Genomic DNA, 19,047 nt, shown 5'->3' with positions numbered 1-19,047 from the left:
GGAAACAAGTTTCGCAGCATGAGTCTTCATGTTCAGATGCATTGTTTTGATTTAAGGAAGATATGTTCCAAAGAGTCATCCAAATATCTAAACATATATGTGAGGAAATGTTTATTTTTATTGTCTTCAATTTATAGATTTGCTTATATTGGACAACAGTATCACATTTACCATTAAGCGGAATGAAATTTTTTAGCAGCAGAGCATATGTTAACAAAGATGCTTGCAGAATTATCATGTAGACAGTAAAACGCACAAATATAATTCACCTTTATAATTTTATGTTTGTATCTCTCATTTTTTTTTTTTTAGTTTGAAACAGAAATTTATTCTCAGAATAATGCACAAAAGCACAGGTTGAGGCTACTGTTGGGAGGCTTCCCTCCCTTTCTCTTCCTCCTCCCCCTCCTCCCTGAATGCCAGGGAGAACACAGTTGAAGGAAACATGCAATCACAAACAATGATCAATTCTAAAGACAAAAAGGTTTGGTCCAAAAGAACTCAACATAATTAATCCAATGACTGTGAAGAGCTTCACTGAGAAGGATTAAGATATTGCAGATGTAGTGTTTCCACAGGGTGGCTCTTCAGTGCACCAGCGGGGCCTGCTTGAGGGAGATGAGCACTGAGCGCATGCGGGAGACGTCTTTGGCCTGCTTGCTGGACTTGGGGTTAAAGTCACACAGCCGGGCCACCCGTTGCCACTCAGTGCCTGGGGATGACTCGTCAATGTCATTTACAAAGGCTTCTTCTGCTGCCCTGTTGTTTGCTTTTGTTTTCTGTAGCTGCTCGTCTTGTCTCGCATACCACTTTTCGAGCTCCTTTATTGCCTTTTCTTTCCACTCTGCTTCTTGCTTCTGAGAATTGGCATCAAGAGCGTCCAAGCGTTCTGTTTGCTCTTCTCTCCATTTACAGATACTTTCAGGCTCTGACTGCAGTCGATCCACTTGTGAAATAGCTGCATAACCGTCTGTTGGACCATTACTTTCCCGGTAGTATTCGCCATTCATTACTCCATCAACAGCATCCGGACCTCCCGGCGGTTCGCCGTGCGGCTGGGGCCCGGGGGCGCCGCCGTCCAGGACGGTGAAGGCCTCGTCGTTCTCGATGCCCGCAATCTCGCTCTCCTGCTGCACCAAGAAGGCCGCGGCCGGGTCTTCCTCGCCGGCGCCGGCGACTCCGTTCCCCAGCGCGGGACCGCCAGGGGCGCCGGCAGGGGCGCCGAATGGATCCAGCTCAGCCATGGCGGGCAATTCAACGGCACGGACACCAACGGTGAGAGACAAACCAACCAACCCACCGACACCACGCCCGGCACCCACCGCTGTGGTGGCCACTGGCTGAGGAGGACTAGCGGGAGGAGGGAGAAGGGGGAAGCGGAACTGTAGTAGCCCTGAAGTGGACTGTTTTGCCCATCTGTATGACTGCAATGGCTATTTCTTGGTTTAAATTTATTGTTAGAAATCCAGGTTCCCAGTATAGGTGGTTTCAGGCACAATGCGTGCAAAGTGGCTGCAAAGGAACAGCAGTTAGACTGAGCACTGATGGTAAGCACGTCTTAGCCAATGTTTGAACCAAGGTGTCTGGAATGAGAAAACTAGTAATGATCCTACAAGTGTGAGAAAGCCTAGAACTCCATGAAGATAGTGTGGCAAAGTTCAAAGTCACCTTTATATAAGCCCTTTTTCATGCAAGGCCATAGTGGTTGAAGAAACAGTGAGCTGCGCAGGAATCCACATAGCATCTCAGATGGATGTCCAAATAGTCCACTGCACAGTGGCAACTCTAAAACGCTACGCTCAGTGTTGGCAGAGACAGCTCCATGGGCTTACAGATTGTGCAAGCATCATAGACTTACAACAGGGTCCTGCTCTCGGGAGGGTCCCCGTGTTGCCTTAATGATTCTCTGGGATTCTTTGGAACTAACTAAAGCTTCTACCATTGAACTCATGTTTTTTAAGTGAAGCATGGACATTAGAGAATACACGTGAGTGAAAAGCTCTGCTTGGGGAAAATGCCTCCACACACAGGCTCAGACGTAGGAACATGGCGACCGCGTGTGCACCAAGCAGTTGCCTGGGCACATCTGCCCCAGGGGAATGGTGGGGCCTCAAAGGCACAGGCCGGGCTGGGATCTGGGTCCACGCTGTTGGTGGGTACAGTGGCAGTAGGCAAAGGGAGAATTATTCATGGGCAGTAGCGGACTTAGAGCAGGAATCTTCAGGGTTCACTCTATCAATCTGATCGGCAATTTATTACCAAAAAGTGTACACATGGGTATTGCAAGAATGCATGTCGGAGAGTTATGAGGTTCCTTGTAAGAATTTAGAACCTGTAGTTTTAAAAATTGCTGCAACATTGCAAAGCAAATACTCATAGTATTAGAAGTAAAAATTGCATTTAAAGTTTGTCACATTGAACAGAAAAAGCCACATTTCCATAAGGGGCTTCCGATAAAACATGATGAAGAGGACAATGTTAGGATTAATTTTTCCCTGTAATTGAAGATGCAAGCATAAGTTGCAAAACAGGCCTTCGAGTTATACACAGACCACAGAGCCACTTAGGGCTTCTTGCATGCCCTACAGGAGCTACAGGGAATGTTGCCATTGCAGTTACATTTGAAGTTAAATTCGGAATTGCATGAAACCTGTTTGTGTCAAGAGTTAAAACATTTTAGACAAGTTGTTCTGTAGGAATCATCAACCCTAGATGTCCTAAAATTTATGTATTGCAATCACATCAGAAATTTATCCCAACATTTTATAGAAATTTCCACAGTTCCTATAAAATACGCTTAACAGCCTCACTGACATTTTCATTAGCACAAAGGTCCTTCTCACTTTAAGCCATGATTAGAAATTATTTGTATCCTTGTATTTGGCAACAGTGGCTGACATTGCTTTCAGTTATATCAATCGTAAACAAGCTGTAAGAGTAAAAATTTGAAGAGATAATAAATGAATTTCAGAATAACAAGCCAGGAAAATCTTATGATCAATCACAATCTCACATTAATATTATTTATTATATTATATTGAATTAAGACATCCTTATGGTTTAGAGTAAATTACTGAAACTGCTTATTATCTTCATTTATCTTTTCATTTAAGCATAGTGGGATCATGCCAGAAATGATACATTTATAACAAATAATGATTTCTATAAAATCAGTGATTCTTTAGATTCCATTTCAGAACTTTTTATTCTGTTAAATTTAAGTAGAATTAAATGTCATATTTAATGCTCATATTTAATATACATGAAATGTGTAATAAATGTATTATATTTAAAATGATGCCCATTTATATCTGTTGTCATGTATACATATAGAAAGAGAATTTTATAATGGTCACCTAATGTTAATGATGATTATGTCTGGAATTTGGGATGTTTCTATTTCCTTTGTACTTTCATTCATTTAAGGGATTGCCTATTAGGAATACTTGCCACTGCTACCAAGAAAAAATCTATTTTTAAAATTAAACACTATTTTTAGAGCAGTTTTAGATCCACAGCAAAAATGAGAGGCAGGGGCAGAGGCTTCCCATGTATCCACTGACCCCACACATGCACAGCCTTCCCCATTATCAACATGTCCCACCAGACTGCTACATTTTGTTACAATTGATGAACCTACTGTGACACATTATAATCACCCAAAGCCCATAGTTTACATTGAGCTTCCCTCTTGGTGTTGTATATTGTATGGCGTTTAACAAATGTATAATGATGTGTGTCCACCCTTGTAATATCATACAGAGTACTTTCACAGCCCTAAAAAAACTTCTGTGCTCCTTCTATTCATCCTGCCCTCCCCACCAACCCATGGTAGTCACTGATCATTTTACTGTCCAGATAGCTTTGCTCTTTCCAGAATATCACCTGTTGAAATTGTATAGCATGTAGCCTTTTCAGAGGGCTTCTTTCACTTAGTAATATGAATTTAGGTTTCATCCATTTCTTTTCATAACTTGCTAGTAGTGCATTTCATTTTAGTGTGGAATAATATTCTGTTACACTGATGTACCACAGGTTATATATCCATTCACTTACCAAATGACATCTTTTCTGTGTCCAAGTTTTGGCGATAAATTTAGTAAATAAAGCTGGTGTAAACATTTGTGTGCAGGTTTTTGTGTGAACATAAGGTTTCAATGGGAAACAATGTGCCCACCTTGATGTCACTGCAGTACAACAACAGAATAAAACACCCTGAAATTAGAGAGCATTCATAGATGCAGCGTGTGGGATCTCTACTTGACAGAGTCCAGCCAGTATTATATTGGTATTTGGGTAAATATCAAGAAGCACAATTACTGGATTATGTAGTAAGAGGATGTTTAGTCTGGTAAGAAATTGCCAAACTGTCATCCACAGTGGCTGTAGCATCTTGCATTCACAGCAGTAATGAATGAGAATTTCTATTGCTCCACATCCTCACTAGTGTTCAGTGCAGTCAGTGTTCTGGATTTTTGTCATCCTGATAGCTCACTGTCTTCATTTGCATTTCCCTGATGACACATGATGTGAAGCATCTTTTCATATACTTATTTGCCATCTGTATATCTTCTTTGGTGAGCTGTCTCTTAAGGTGTTTGGTCCATTTTTTGATCAGATTGTTTATCTTATTTTTGAATTATAAGAGCTCTTTGTGTATTGTGGATAACAGTCCTTTAACAGATGTGTTTTTTCCAACATGTTCTCCCATTTAAAACTATGCTTTTGGTCTAAAGAAAAGCAAACTGGTCAATAGAAAAAGATTAGAATTCAAAATAGGTACAATATATGATGAAGCACTACAATCAATGTATGAGAAAACTGGCACTTCCATTTAGTGGGAAAAGGATTGTTTATTAAAATTGGTATAATCATGTGTATCCATCTGGAAGAAAACCAAGTTAGTTACATATGTCATGCTACATACAAAGTTAAAATAAATCCCAGAGGAAAAATCTAAGTATAAAAAAAGTTATAGAATATAAATATTAGAATAAAATATAAGAGACTGAGAGGGCAAGACATTTTAAAAATGTTTTATTTTTATAGGCAATGTTAAGTTTAAGTGCTGAAGTTTATTTTATTTTAAATTTTTTCAGCTTTATTGAAACATAGTAGACAGATAAAAGTTGTATATGTTTATGGAATACAATGTGATGTTTTGATATATACACTTTGTAAAGTGATTACCATAATCAAGCTACTTAACATATCCATTACCTCAAATAGTTGTGTGTGTGTGTGTGTGTGTGTGTGTGTTTTGAGAACACTTAAGATCTATTCTCTTAGCAATTTTCATATAGGCATTTTTAAAAAGAAATATGAAAAACAGAACTGTTGTAAATATAGTTAATTGTATAAACCCAAAGCTTGTATATGTCATACAATAGCATAACAAAGCCAAAATAAAAAAAGGGAAATGCAGAATGCATCTACAAGCATGATAAGAGATTGTACCTTTCACATGAAGAATGTCCTATAAATGGATAAGGAATCAATTAGCCACCAAGTAGGAAAATGAGCATAGGATATAAACAAGAAATTTATAAGAGGACTGAAAATGTTCAAAAATGAATGAAAAGATACTCAGTCTCCCTATGGGATGAGAAATGCAAACAGAAAATGGAGATGTTCCCATTCATCCATCATATCACAAAAACGCTCAGTTCTTGAAATGTGTGAAGAGGTGAGACTTCTCATAGGTAAAGTGCAAATTGTTACAGCTTGCTTACAAACAAAAAATTACATTTAAAAATTTAAAAGGTGCATAACATTTGGTTCAGCAATACCATTTTTAAGATAGTATACTATAAAAATAACAGGAAAAGTCCATAAGAATATACCACAAAGACAAAGGCCCAACAGCCAAATATAACAGTTCCAGAAAGGCAAAATGGAAAAGTGAAAGGAAAGAAATCATCAACAAAACAATTGAAGAAAACTTCTCATAAATAAAATACATATTTTGCGATTTGTAAGTAAAAAATAATTCAATATTTTACAATAAGCTTGCATCATGCTGATAATAAAGAACAATTTGGTCCTGTAGCCCTCATATTATTATCATATATCATTAATTTCAAAACACTGCAGACAAATAGAAGATCTAACGACCGTCAAAGTAGAAATAAGAGATTAAAAAAGACTTGAAGCAAGAAGATAACAGAATAATGACTTAAAAATTGTGAAAAACAAAACTTCTAAACTAGAATACTATATAATCCAAGCCATCGATCAACTTGAAGTTCGATATTTTAGATATAAATGGTCTTAAAAATATCTACTTTGATTTCTCACAGAACTACCGGGGGCAGGGGATTGTGTCACCAAAATGAAGGAGCAAACTAAGGAAGAGAAAGACGTGCGTACAAGAAACGCAGATTTCAAGAATTTGAAAATGTGAAAGGAAGTGCAGAGAAGGAAAGGAAAAAAAAATCCCCCCTGAGAAACTGTAAGTACAAGTTGACCAAAATTGTGCACCAATTTACAGCCCAAATTTATATCACATAGAAGGTCCAAAAAGCATAAGTGAAGAATTTACCTGCAATTGTCCAAAGACTAGTTCTACCCTAGACATCTGAAAGAAGCAAAGGCAAATTCTCTTCAAATACCTTCCTCCTAGCCTGAACTAATCCCCACAAATTTTTCAAGGACAATTAATGGCTCATAGTCAGATATAACTGCTATGGTTTGGCTGTGGTTTGTTTGGCCCTGCCAAGTCTCATGTTGAAATTTGATCCCCAGTGTTGGAGGTGGGGCCTGGTGGGAGGTGTCTGGGTCCTGGGGGATGGATCCCCTGTGAATGGTTTGTTGTCTTGCCCTGGGAATGAGAGTTCTTGCTGTGATGGTTTTCTCGAGAACTGGTTGCTGAAAAGACCTTGGCACCTCCCTCCCCTCTCTCTTCCTCCCTCTCTGGCCATGTTATCTCTGCATACATGGGCTCCCCTTTGCCTTCTGTCATGTATGGAAGTTGCCTGAAGCCTTCCCCAGAAGCAGATGCTGGTGCCATATAGTTTGCAGACCTGGGGGACAAACCAACCACTTTTCTTTATAAATTACCCAGCCTCAAAGATTCTTTCATAGTAGAACAAACTGACAATAACCAAGTGCACAAAGAAGCAACACCCTGAGCAAGAACCAGTAGAAACATTTAGATAACATAAATAGCCATGAAGAGACTTCACATGTTGAAATTAACATAGCAGAATAAGAAAATAAATGTATGTACTTTTTTTTTGAGATGGAGTCTTTCTTTTGCCTAGGCTAGAGTGCAGTGGCGTGATCCCCACACCACAACCTCTGCCTCCTGGGTTCAAGCCATTCTCCTGCCTCAGCCTCCAGAGTAGCTAGGATTACAGATGCACACCACCACACCTGGCTAATTTTTTGTATTTTTAGTAGAGACGGGGTTTCACCATGTTAGCCAAGTTGGTCTTGAACTCCTGACCTCATGATCCAACTGCCTCAGACTAGCAAAGTGCTGGGATTATGGGTGTGAGTCACCATGCCCAGCCTTTAGGCCTTTTTATACACTGGTCCCCCAGTGCCCATCTCCAACAATATTGCCAACTCTGAAAACCACCTGTAGACATTCTGCAGCCTCCATCTCAGGAACAATGGCTATTTTGTCAGCTAATTGAAGCAAAATTAAGTCCAATGATAAGCAAATATAACCATAATAGAAATCTTCTGTTTAGGTTTGTTAAAGCAACTTAAGTATGACCTGAAAAGGACTCCATATTTGATATTTGAGTCTTTGTGGATGAACTGTAACCTAGTTTAATAGGCAGACAAGATTGAAAAATGAATTTAGGAGTTTGTGGCTGTAACAATAGCTGAGTCTTGGCCAATTCCAGTGGCCATACTTCAACCACTCATACACTGCTGAGGGTTCAAACTGTTCAAATAAGGCAAATGCTAACCTGTAACCAGTCCAGCTGTTTCTCTACCTCACCTCCGATTTCTGTACACCACTTCCCTTTTTTTGTCTATAAATTTGTTCTGACCATGAGGCATCCCTGAAGTCTCTGAATCTGCTGTGATTCTGGGCGCTGCCCAATTTATTAATCATTCATTGCTCAATTAAACTGCCTTAAATTTAATTCAGCTGAAGATTTTCTTTTAATAGATGGTGTTAGAAGTGGGGCCCAAAGTAGAGCTTCTAACAACCCCTAGGAGCACTGAGTGAACAAGCAAGGTACCTGCAGGACCTGCTTGTGTCCTTTGATCTCTCACAGCAGCTGGGATTGTGGTAATTACTTCTCTCTCAAATTTTGGATTACCATAGGTTTGTGTTTTGAACTCTCCAAGTTTCTTCAAGCAAATTTCTGTTCCAAACTGGGTTTGGAAATCATGACAGAAACTGGACTGGATCTAGCATAGGATTTGATCTGGTAATTAACTGGCTTGGATTCAGTTAGAGGCCTCTTACATATGACTGGGTCAAAAAGAAACAGGTAGTAAATGGTAATATTGCAGGGGTTGTAAAATTTGGCTTTTGGAAATTCGCAGGGATTTTTGTGTTCTACCCCCTTTGTTTCATTTTTCTTGCATGCTTAGGTAGGAAAAATTGCTGGCTAAAGTAATCAAGGAAACCTGAGAGCAAAGCCAATATTTTAGGTAAAAATGGAGTACTTAATTTCTGGAAAACTGAGTTCCTTCCAGCTTATACATGAGACCCAGAAAGCAGTGAGTCTTACAGAAATGGCAAATGTTACTACAGATAACTTATAGAGGAATGTTCCAAGTGAGTGACAGTGAACTAAAGTGTATTTAAAAAAAAAAAAAAAGATTTTCTTTAGAGTTGCTGCTTGGCCCCCAGGGCTATGGTATGGTGAACTGGGTCACTAGGGCTGCTCACTAGGGAAAGGGAACCCAGAAACCTGGCATGCCAGCAAAAAGGTGAGAATTTCTTACCAGTCAGACTTCTGGCCTCTATCTCTCTCTGTGCAAACTGTTTGAATAAATGATAAAAGCCACTGCTTATCTCCTCTGTAAAGTTTTGATTAACGCAAAAAAGAATTCTGAGGCTAGTCTTAAGCTTTAGTGAATCTGGCGTACTTTGTGCTATGAATTCATCTTTCTGTATCTTTCTGTCATAAAGAGGAGTACCTTAGGATAAAATGAGGGCCTAGGGACACCTATGAGCCTACTGTTCAAGATGGCCCAGCAAACTGGTCAGTTATGTCTTTGGGAGGTTGGCCTTATGACCACATGGCGGTACTTTCTCTTGGTCTCCACCCAGGGAATAGGAATTTTAGGGCTTGTGTCATAGTTAGCTCTAAAAATTATCTTGAGTGGTTAAAGACTTTGCTCAAAATTACCTACTCTAGAATCCTGGGAAGGGCAATGGAGACTGCCCAGTGCTGTAACTCAGTAGCTAAAGTTTTGTCCTTTTACAGTGGCAGCTGGGATTCAAGTCCCAGTTAAGGGAATGAGTCCTTTCTGGTTTGGTATCTGCATGTTTGTTGATTCTCTTTCCTCCCACAAACCACCTTGAATTTTCCTTTCTCTTAGCATCTGGGAGGTTACCTTTGGTAAAGTTCAAAAGCCAGAAATATTGGCAGTTTGGTGTGGCTAAACTCAAGTAATAAGAGATTTAAAAGGACTCCACCCTAAAGCCAGAAACCAATTAAGAAACTTAGAAACTGGTAAATAAAAAATATTGCAACTAATGGATCTTGTTACATCTGTGTGTGTAATCACTTATGTGTTATGTGTGTGATGTTTATATAAAAGAGCTCTAATTAATTGGCATAAGGAAAAATAATTGCTTAAATCAAATATTTTGAAAGAAAAATAAAAACTGAAATATCTTTTAGTTCACATAACTTATGTAATCTTTGGGAAATAAAAACCACTTTAAAGATTATTGGCAAAATATAAACATTTGGTCTAAATTATGCAGGTCAGATTTAGGTTTGCTAACTGCTTATTTGACTTTTGAAAATTGTTCAGTTTACCTATTTTGGAGCATTAAATTCTAGATAAGACCTGGGGACATGTGGAATTAGCCATGCTCCCTAGCTATGCAAAGAAGGTTATAAAGAAAAGAGATTTTATAGAAGAAATAATCTTGTATGGTAAATTCTTGGCCTAAAGTAAAATAACTGGTTGTTTAAAAAGAAGGACGTTTAGGACAAGTCAGAAAGTTGAAGCATGTCAGAGATGGTCTGTGTTAAGTCATGAAAGGATTCATGAAAGGGAGTTTATGCACCAAAAGTAAAAGTTGCTAAGAGTTTCCATTATCACATGTGATTGAGACTACTGAAAACATAGTTTTACATGCAAGGTATGTGAGAAAAGTTAAATGTGTTTTTGGTAAAAGATTATAAGAAGGCATGGGAATGTAAATTTTTGCCTAGTTTATCAGGTAAAGGATTGTTTTAAATTAGATAAGATAAAGTTAAAGATTTGAACAAGTTGTGGAAGGTTCATAACAAATTTATCTTATAAAAAGAAATTCTGTGGGGACATTGGCTAAAGTTAAAGGGGTATTATTAAGTTTTTCTGTAAATTGAACATTAGAATAAAAGCACAATAGGTTTTTCTTGGAGCACTAATCTGCTGTTTCACAAAAATTATAAAGGGTTACAAAAGGTTTATGAAGCTTTCACCTTATAGTCAAACTAATTAAGATTGATAGACTTGTCTATAAGGTTTTATTAAAAATTGGGGCTGAGCATATGGCTCATGCCTGTAATCCCAGACCTTTGGGAGGCCAAAGCAGATGGATTACCTGAAGTCAGGAGTTAGAGACAAGCTTGGCCGATATGGTGAAACCACATCTCCACTAAAAATACGAACATTAGCTGGGCATGGTGGTGCGCACCTGTAATTCCAGATACTCAGGATGCTGAGGCAGGAAAATTGCTTGAACCCAGGAGGCAGAGTGCAATGGGTGGAGACCACACCACTGCACTCCAGCCTGGGCAACAGAGTGAGACTCCATCTCAAAAAAAAAAAAAAAAAAAAGGCATCATTTGTTAGGTTCTTTTACCATGGTTTGAAGGAAAAGAGGCAATGATTAGAAATGTATCTCTCATGATAGGCCCTTAGCAGATTCTACTGTAAAGGCTATGGTTACAAACAGATTTTAAATTCTCTTGTGAAAGTTGTGCTAAATAGTAGAATTGGCTAAACAGAGAAGTATCTATGTGGCTACTGGCACTTGTGGTCTATGGATAAATACATTGGGAATTATACAGATTCAGTTGTAGGGGATAAATGAAAAGTCTGCCTAGTTAAGTAGGTACACTCTTTAGCTCATTCTTTGATCTGTTCGATTTTAGGTAGTTTGGTTTATGGGGATCCTGGGTAAGGGGTAAACTCTTGGTATTGTCCTCCTGGTAGTCACAATAGTAGTCTCTCTGGTGCACTGTATTCTCTCAAAGGTTTTAAATGTTTGCACACAGCCATCTCTAGAATGCCAAATGGCCTTTCTTCAACTGGAATAGCAAAAGCTGAAAGAAATATGCAACCATGAGGACACCGTAATCGATGAATGATATGCTGATTGTCCTCAGCATGTTTTGGCCACACTTTCACTTAAGTGAGAACCTGAACAAAAGGGGAATTTTGTTAAACAAAATTATGGGAGGCCATTGTTTTGGACTGAGCTCATGCACTAGTCCCCAACAGACCAAACCAAACCAAAATGGAGTCGCTTGTGCTAAATGTGCCCAGAACTTTGTTTTTCCCTGCAAACAGGATGTTTCGGTATAAGGAGTTACCCTCTAACTACTCCCTGTTCCCTCCTTGCAAAACCCACTGTTCTACTGTTTCCCAGTGGGTTTCAAGACCATATAAATACATTTACAATGGTGATAGTGACATCAATGCTAAAGTTTGGGTCAATCTCTCAGAATTGGGAAAATGACCCAAAGAAGGGGAATTGTTAAAGCAAACTAAATACGGCCTGAGAAGGATTCCATACTTCTATATTTGAGTCCTTGTGGACGAACTGTAACCTAGCTTTAATAGGCAGACAAGATTGAAAATCTAACTTAGTAGGAGTATGGGGCCTGTAACAACAGCTGAGTCTTGGCCAATCCCAGCGGCCATACTTCAAGAACTCATAAACTGCTAAGTGTTCAAATAAGGAAAACACCAGCTTGTAACCAATTCAGCTGTTTCTCTACCTCACTTCTGACTTCTGTTCATATCTTCCTCTTTTTCTTGTCTATAAATTTGTTCTGACCATGAGGCATCCCTGGAGTCTGCTGTGATTCTGGAAGCTGCCCCATTCCCAAATGATTCATTTCTCAAAAAAAAAAAAAAAAAGATTTAAATCTAATTTAGCTGAAGTTTTCTTTTAACAGGTTTAAAAAATTAATTGCAAAAATGAATTAAAATCTAATAACACTGGATGCAGAAAAGGCTGAGGGCTCCATCAAGTATAAACAGTCCCACCCCTATAATTTCTCCATGGCAATTACAATCCAGCACATTATACATATTTTATTTTGCTTCTCGCATTTTGGTTCAGGGTGAAGCTTTTTAAAACAGACACTGCCAATCGGTTTTATCAAAAAGGTCTGGATACCGTTTTTGTGGGAACATTTTAAAGAGGAATGTCCAAGAGGAAAAGGAGGATGAGTTGAGAGAAGGTTATCAGGCAGGTATGTCAAGACCATTTTTAGGACTATAGGAAAGGATTACGTTTAATTTATTTGGTTGTAGACGTCAGAGCCGTCGTGGTACGAAGAAAGCAGTCTTTAGTAATAAGCCCTCAGAAGCAGCGCGCTCCACTGCCCACTAGTGCTCCGTGAAGTCTGTTGTTCACCTACGAGGCCCCTCTCAGCACTGCCCCGGCCTCCTGAGTGCTCCAGCACGGTGGCTTGGAGCCTGTTGGCTTGGTGACCCAGATACTCCTTCCAGGGACTATGCCCTGCAGTAGAGTCTCTACCCTGGCGCTGCACGGCAAATGGAAAGGGTCGCTGAGTGTTCGTGGGTCCTGGGCAGTAAGAGAAGCCGCCGCGCTGGCGGGGAGGAGGGCAACCGCTGCGGTCCGGGTCGCGGGCAGTCCCACTTTCCCTGCCTGCGAAGGGCCCTCGCCCGGCGGGAGGAGAGCGGCGCGCCGCACCTGGATTCCTCTGCCGGTGCCGCCGCCTGGGCGGATCCCCCGGGCCGGCCCAGCCCTCCAGCCCGTGTCCGCCCAGCTCCGGGCGCACGGGCGCGGTCAGCAGGGCGGGCCAGGCGGCGGGGCGCCACATTGGGAGGAAGTGCGGGCCGCCTGCCCGGGCGCGTTAAGGAAGTTGCCCAAAATGAGGAAGCGCCGCGGCCCGGTGGCTAAGGCCACCCCGGCGGCAGAAGAGCGAGGAGGAGCTGGCGGCCCCGCGCTGCGCCCTGGCTGAGCCCCGGCTGCGCCCAAGCGCCCGCCCTCGCCTCACCTGGCGCAGGTACGTGTGGCCGCGTCCTCTCCCCGGTGCGAATTTTCTGGTGAGCGGAGGGGGTTTCGGGGGACGCGCGCCGCGTTCGTGCCCTTTCTTGTTCTGCCTTTCTCGTGTGCCCAGTCACACCGGGCAGGTGCCCGCAGGGCCTTCACCACGGAGGGAAAAGTGCTGAAACCACGTGAATAAATACGGTGGGTTCCGCCAGCCTCGCTCCTGAACCTGCTGGCGCTCGGGATCCAAAGCTGCGCCTGGAGAGAGGGGCCTGGGCCTGGGCCTGGGCGGAGGGGACAGAGGTCTAAACCTGCGGAAAGTGACCCTGGACCCCGGCGCTCCCAGGCCCGCAGGGAGCGCGGAAAGTGCGGTCTCGACCCCGCCCGGGGAGACGCGAGGCTGGGATGAGGCACAGAGCCAGGAATTCGATCTTGGAGCTAGAACATTGTCCTTTGGCCATTTACACCAATCCATGGGGAAATGCCGCAGTATTGATCAAAGTGACTCAATGTAGAAATGTCCAGACGTCTTATAAGCTAAGACAAATGTTTTACTACAGAAAGAAACAGCAGTTGCAATCAAACACCAAACTTTCTGAACCACTACTAAAATTTAGCATAATTACTCTGGTGAATACATTTTCATTGTCAAGTAATTTACTTAGCCAATGAATCTGGAGAGCAAGCAAGTTTTACGTAGTAAAATGTAAACTTGAGTTTAGAGGTGGGGTGATTCTTTGTTTTTTGGTTTTGTTTTTGTTTGTTTTTGGCAATATAGCTCCAAAACCTTAAGCCCACCTGAAAACTATACAAATGCGATCGATTCTTTGGTTTGTTTCAATGTTCAAGGACTAGAAAGACAATTGGAGAAGTGAGAGTTTGAATCTTTTTTTACGTTGGAAACGCTGTTGCAAAATGTTTAATGAGTTTTGCCTGACTTACCGAAGATTCAGTTGAACTCAAGTAGAACTGTTGACTGGAAGTTTTTCTTTTTCGTCTTCTTCTTCTTCTTTTTTTAACCTTCAGAGCAGTCTGTAGTAAAACAAGGAGTTGGAGATATGCCATATCTGATTCTTCATATTAAAAAATAAAAAAGGAATCGTTTAATCCCTTAGAGTTCCTGGAAGAAATTGAATTGATTCTAGCATCTGACTTCGTCTTAGTAGGGACAAATTCATTGCCTTTACACAGGCAGCGTTTTAATTGAATGCAACTAAGTACATTGATGTCCTTCTCCCCAGTGAAAGTCCGAGCAGTGCATAGATACAATTACATTTGAGCTAAAAGGCTTAAATACATGTAAATTATTAAGTGTTTTAAGTGAGAAATCTTTGTCAGTGAAAATTCTTTTATCAAATCACTTTGTTCTATCTGAAGGGCACTTTTGTTTTAATGTATTTAGAAGAATCTTGCATTAAAACAGAAACTTATTTGTCTTACCCCTGTATTTGAAGTGCACTTTGAAGTGTATTTGAAAGAGAGATTATAATCAAATTGCTTGATTTGTGTCTTATCCTTTTACTCTTATTCCTTGGATTTGAACAGGTTGGATTTGAACACTAGGAAAAAAGAGATTTTTTTCTACTGAGGGATTGTGGGAAGATTTTTTTAAAAAGCCTCTGTATTTGAAGTGAAATATAAAATAGGATTTTAGAATAGTCTTAATAACCAGAATGCTTTAAGCTAGGATAAAGATTGGATGTGTACTTTAGGTCTTTACCTTTCCTGAGAGATGAAATTGGTAGAAACATTATTTTATTGCTAGATTTGCTCTTGAGAAATGATTCACCTTGATCTTTGTTAGGCCCCTATTTATATTCTAAATGCAGGTCTAATCACTCTGTTTTTTAAACTGAAGGCTTCTTAGTAGAACTTCACTTATTTAGCACATTGTTTCCCATGGTTATTATCCAGCATGCTTGTGCCAAAGTGTATTTTAGAATTCAAGCTTTTTCAGAATTTGGAATTAAAATATAGAATCTAAATTTTAGAATTGAGAAAGACTGCTCAGAATTTAGGGAGGTAAACACACATGTTGATGCTGCTGGTTACTTGCCATTCCAGTATAGTCTGGAGAGAATCCTGTAATTCCATGCATTAATATTTCTGCACTTTTACATTTAACAACATGCATATTCTCACTAAGTGGAATAAATGAAGACTATAAATAGCTATGTGTCTGTTTAGAGCAGGTGTTATCACTACAAGAGCTTCTCTAAAATTTACCAAAAAAAAAAAAAAGGCTTGTTTTTCAGAGCTTTTTAGAGCTGGAGATGATGGACTGAGTCTGTATTAGACTCCACTGAACTATGGTATACTTTTGAAAGCAAAGTGCATTCATATTGCTCAATACTTCACACTTTCAGTAATTAGAAGGGCAGTTCCTCTCCCTTAAGGGAGTCTAAAATAGCAAGATTTTACTGAATTTTCAATCATATCGATCAAAATAAAAGTCCTTCAAGTAAGAGTGGATGTTTCATCTTTGTAATATAATTTCAAACAGCAGAGTTTCTGACAGTCTACGATTTTAGAGAAAGAGAGCAGAAGTTACTCACAAAAGGGGTTACTGTCACCCTTTACAGCTGCAGTCTGTCCATGGAAGAAATATTATTTCCTGTTAACTTTGCAACCAGCTGGGTTTGTGTCAGTTATCTACACCTAAGTGATGGCTAATTTTTACTTTCTAAACTTTCCCTGTGTAGATGTTTTTTCCAACTACCCCGTGACTTTTCTACTCTTGCTTTGCAGGTTTTAACATTTTCCACAACTTCTGGACTGGTTTAGCTGTAACTGAGTGGAGAAAAAACAAAAATTTAGGCCTTTGGGGTAGAATTTGTTTCAAAAGTCTACACGTTGAACATTACTTTTTCTTCTAAAGAACTAAAATCAGAAGGCCGATTCCTAATGAGAGACTGTAATCAAATTGCCAGATCCTCTTCTACTTAGGCTTAGACAGGTTGGATTTGAACCCTAGGAAAAAAGGTTTTTCTGCTGAAGGATTGTGGGAAGATGTTTTAAGAACTAGTCTGACTGGATTTTAGGAAAGTTAATTCATTTTGATATGATGTTATCAGGAAATTTTCTATTTCCTTATGATTTTATCTGACCAAATATTAGCTTTTATCCATTTGAATTTTTTTTCCTTTATGAATCCAATTGTGTAAGTTTTGCCCTACGTCTCTTAAAAGGTGGTTAAACTGGAATCTTAAAGACAGTTGAATTTAGCCAAGACCAAAGATACCCAAAATCAGAATATTTTGTTTAGGTTATAGTACGTTTAACAAATCAAAAATGACTCCCTTGATTCTTTTCTTTCTGGGAAACCACGTGTTGATTTCTGGCAGCTGGCCAAAGGCAGATGGTAGTGGAACAAGCAAAGACAGTTAAGCTGATGATGACTAGATTACTGAGGAGTACTATGAGCTTTCCTGTCTCTGCTCAGAGGTGTCCAGCTCAGAAACTGGGATCCTGGCTCTGAGCTGGAAAGGCGCTTGCAGTCACTGCTGTCCTGGAGTGCTGGAAGGGAGCACAAGTGTGGGGAGACAGTGGACTTCTAGGCTGGGTACAGAGTGGGAGATATCTTGACCCAAGTGAAAACCACGTAGGCAAGCTGCAGGTCCACGCAGGCTGCTTGAACTGGAGCCCGGGTGAGGGAGGCTCTCCACCTGGATACTGTTAATTAGGGAGAGAATGTAAATTCAACAGGGGGAGGGCCAAGGGCAGAGATTTAGTTTAAATATTGCTTTCCTTAGGTATACTTTGCCTGACCAGAAGTAGCATTTGAATGTTCAACATGTGACCTTTCATTTTTCCCCTCCATTGGTTTGTCTTAACCGATAAATCCTTATTTTACCTTGGTCAACCTGGTAATTTATTAATATGACATCTATCAGTTCCTGTTGAGTTGACATGAAAATGTTTGGTGTGACCTAAGTTAATTTCTCTTTTTGCTTAATTTTCATTTGTAATGCTTTCTTCTTTTCATTCTTCCCATCCTCTGGTACTGCTTTGAGTTATTTCCTCTAGAATTCTCATTATTTCCTTATGATTGGCATATTTGCAATTTTATTTTTGGTGTACTAACTTTAGACAGTGTTTGTTGACACTGAGAATTGAGGACTTGGCAGTCCTGTACCACCATCACCTTCCACTCCTTCCCACACCATTCCAGGATAAGTATTCTCTCATTTGAGGTTAAGAAATTATTTGGTGTTTACTTATTATGGTTATATAAATAGAGTTCACTGCTAAAGCAAGGCATATCAGTTCATTTCCTTGCTTGTTCCCCTTTTTGCTGTTTCTGGGGCAAACCCTTGCTTTCTTTTTGTGTTTTCTTAGTTTGTACTGTGCCAATTGACACAATTTTCTACGGGGTCAGCTATGCCATGTAATCTCACAGTTCCATTTTTCTTTCTTTTTTTCTGGAAACTTCCATCTTTTTGTTCTAGTCTAACAGTTGCACTTCAGTCTTACTATACATATAGTAATACCTGAAGAATATTTGGGGTGGTATTTGGTGTGTATCTTTTTTTTTTTTTTGGTAGAGATGGGCTCTATGTTCCCCAGGGTGGTCTTGAACTCCTGGGCTCGAGCAATCCTCTTGCCTCAGCCTCCCAAAGTGCTGGGATTATAGGCATGAGCCACTGTGCCTGGCCTTATGGGGAATATTTGTTGACCAAATATGTTGTCTGTAAATTGTTTGTCATACCCTTTGTTGTACCAATGCCTCTTATCAGCATTCACCTACATTTTACCTGTTGTAAATCCACTGTCATCATTATTGAAAACATTTCTCCAGACCTTTTAATTTCTATGGTTATTTATTTATTGCAGCATAGCACTTCTATGATTTCTCCCATCAGGGTGCATTCTGAATCACTAATGAAAGATGATTTTAACTCTACTTTAACAGCATCTATGTTTTACGTCAGTGTCAATGTCACTTTTGTATTTGGTACGACCCTGCCATTTTATTATCTGAGTGATGAGAATGTTTATTTTGGGGGACGTGGAGATCCCACGAGACCGCGAGCAGATTGCTGGCCTTCTCCTCGATTTCCTTGATTGATTCCTGAAGTGGACACTGTGCAACGCTAAGTGGAATTCCCTGGGAAGCTTGCTCAAGTAAGCGTGAGAAATGCTGGATGGAATAAAGTGCAGCAAGCAGGGATAAATATCATGGGCATCTTCCGAGCCTTTGTGCAGGTGACATGCACGGAGGTTCTCCGAGAGGACCAGTCTCAGCCGGTGGTCCTACGCTTCTGTGACCCTGCCGTGCATTTTTTTCTTAGGCTTTCAGGACCGGCTCTGCTGTAGCCTCTTTGGGAAACACTGCGTGACCTCTTGCTGCTCCTTTACAATCTCCTTAGGCTTTGCTTGGTAGAGGCTGAATGTTGTGATCGTTTTCAACTTAAATGCTAACAATATATAAATTATTTGGTTGATACAGTGCCTCAAAGTCACATTTATTGAATATTTTTGTAGATAGTAGTTGAGAGTAAGGGTCTGAGGCCCAATGGGGTCCAAAACCCCTTCTTTATTTGTAAGCTATTCCCGAAGGCTTTGTCAATGGTGCAGTCACAGAGGGCTGCGCTGTGATACCTAATGGAGATGTGCCTGCAGTGCCAGGTACCTGATGTGTGGTTAAAACTGACATAACTGTC

The 19,047-nt window shown here is 40.2% G+C and overlaps 2 protein-coding genes across 3 annotated transcripts in view; one reads left to right on the top strand and one right to left on the bottom strand.

The window, feature by feature from the left end:
* Window positions 1-307: 307 nt before the first annotated feature.
* LOC135268632 (clathrin light chain A-like) lies at window positions 308-1,244 on the bottom strand. 2 transcript variants are annotated; one of them, XM_064361281.1, is made up of 2 exons: window positions 1,014-1,244; window positions 308-857 (listed from the first exon to the last, which is right to left on the bottom strand). In XM_064361281.1, the coding sequence occupies exons 1-2, from the start codon at window positions 1,242-1,244 to the stop codon at window positions 588-590; spliced, it is 501 nt and encodes a 166-aa protein (XP_064217351.1). In that variant the 3' UTR covers window positions 308-587. The 2 variants fall into 2 exon arrangements, with proteins under 2 accessions (XP_064217351.1, XP_064217350.1); XM_064361280.1 differs by having other exon boundaries at window positions 308-1,244.
* Window positions 1,245-13,382: 12,138 nt separating this feature from the next.
* Window positions 13,383-19,047, top strand: part of SYK (spleen associated tyrosine kinase) — a 79,620-nt gene continuing 73,955 nt past the window's right edge. The window contains exon 1 of the mRNA XM_012472220.2: window positions 13,383-13,400. The gene's annotated coding sequence lies outside the window, so the exon portion shown is untranslated. The remainder of the gene's footprint in view (window positions 13,401-19,047) is intronic.

This window comes from Aotus nancymaae, unplaced genomic scaffold (assembly GCF_030222135.1).
Source record: "Aotus nancymaae isolate 86718 unplaced genomic scaffold, 86718_ANA_hifiasm-v0.15.2.pri h1tg000041l, whole genome shotgun sequence".
NCBI classification, from domain to species: domain Eukaryota; kingdom Metazoa; phylum Chordata; class Mammalia; order Primates; family Aotidae; genus Aotus; species Aotus nancymaae.
The sequence above is the reverse complement of the archived record's forward strand: the minus strand, read 5'-3'. Positions and strand labels throughout refer to the sequence as shown.

Bases quoted from the DNA above. Each gene is read 5' to 3' on its own strand.
- LOC135268632 (XM_064361280.1), bottom strand. From the start codon at position 1,244: ATGGCTGAGCTGGATCCATTCGGCGCCCCTGCCGGCGCCCCTGGCGGT.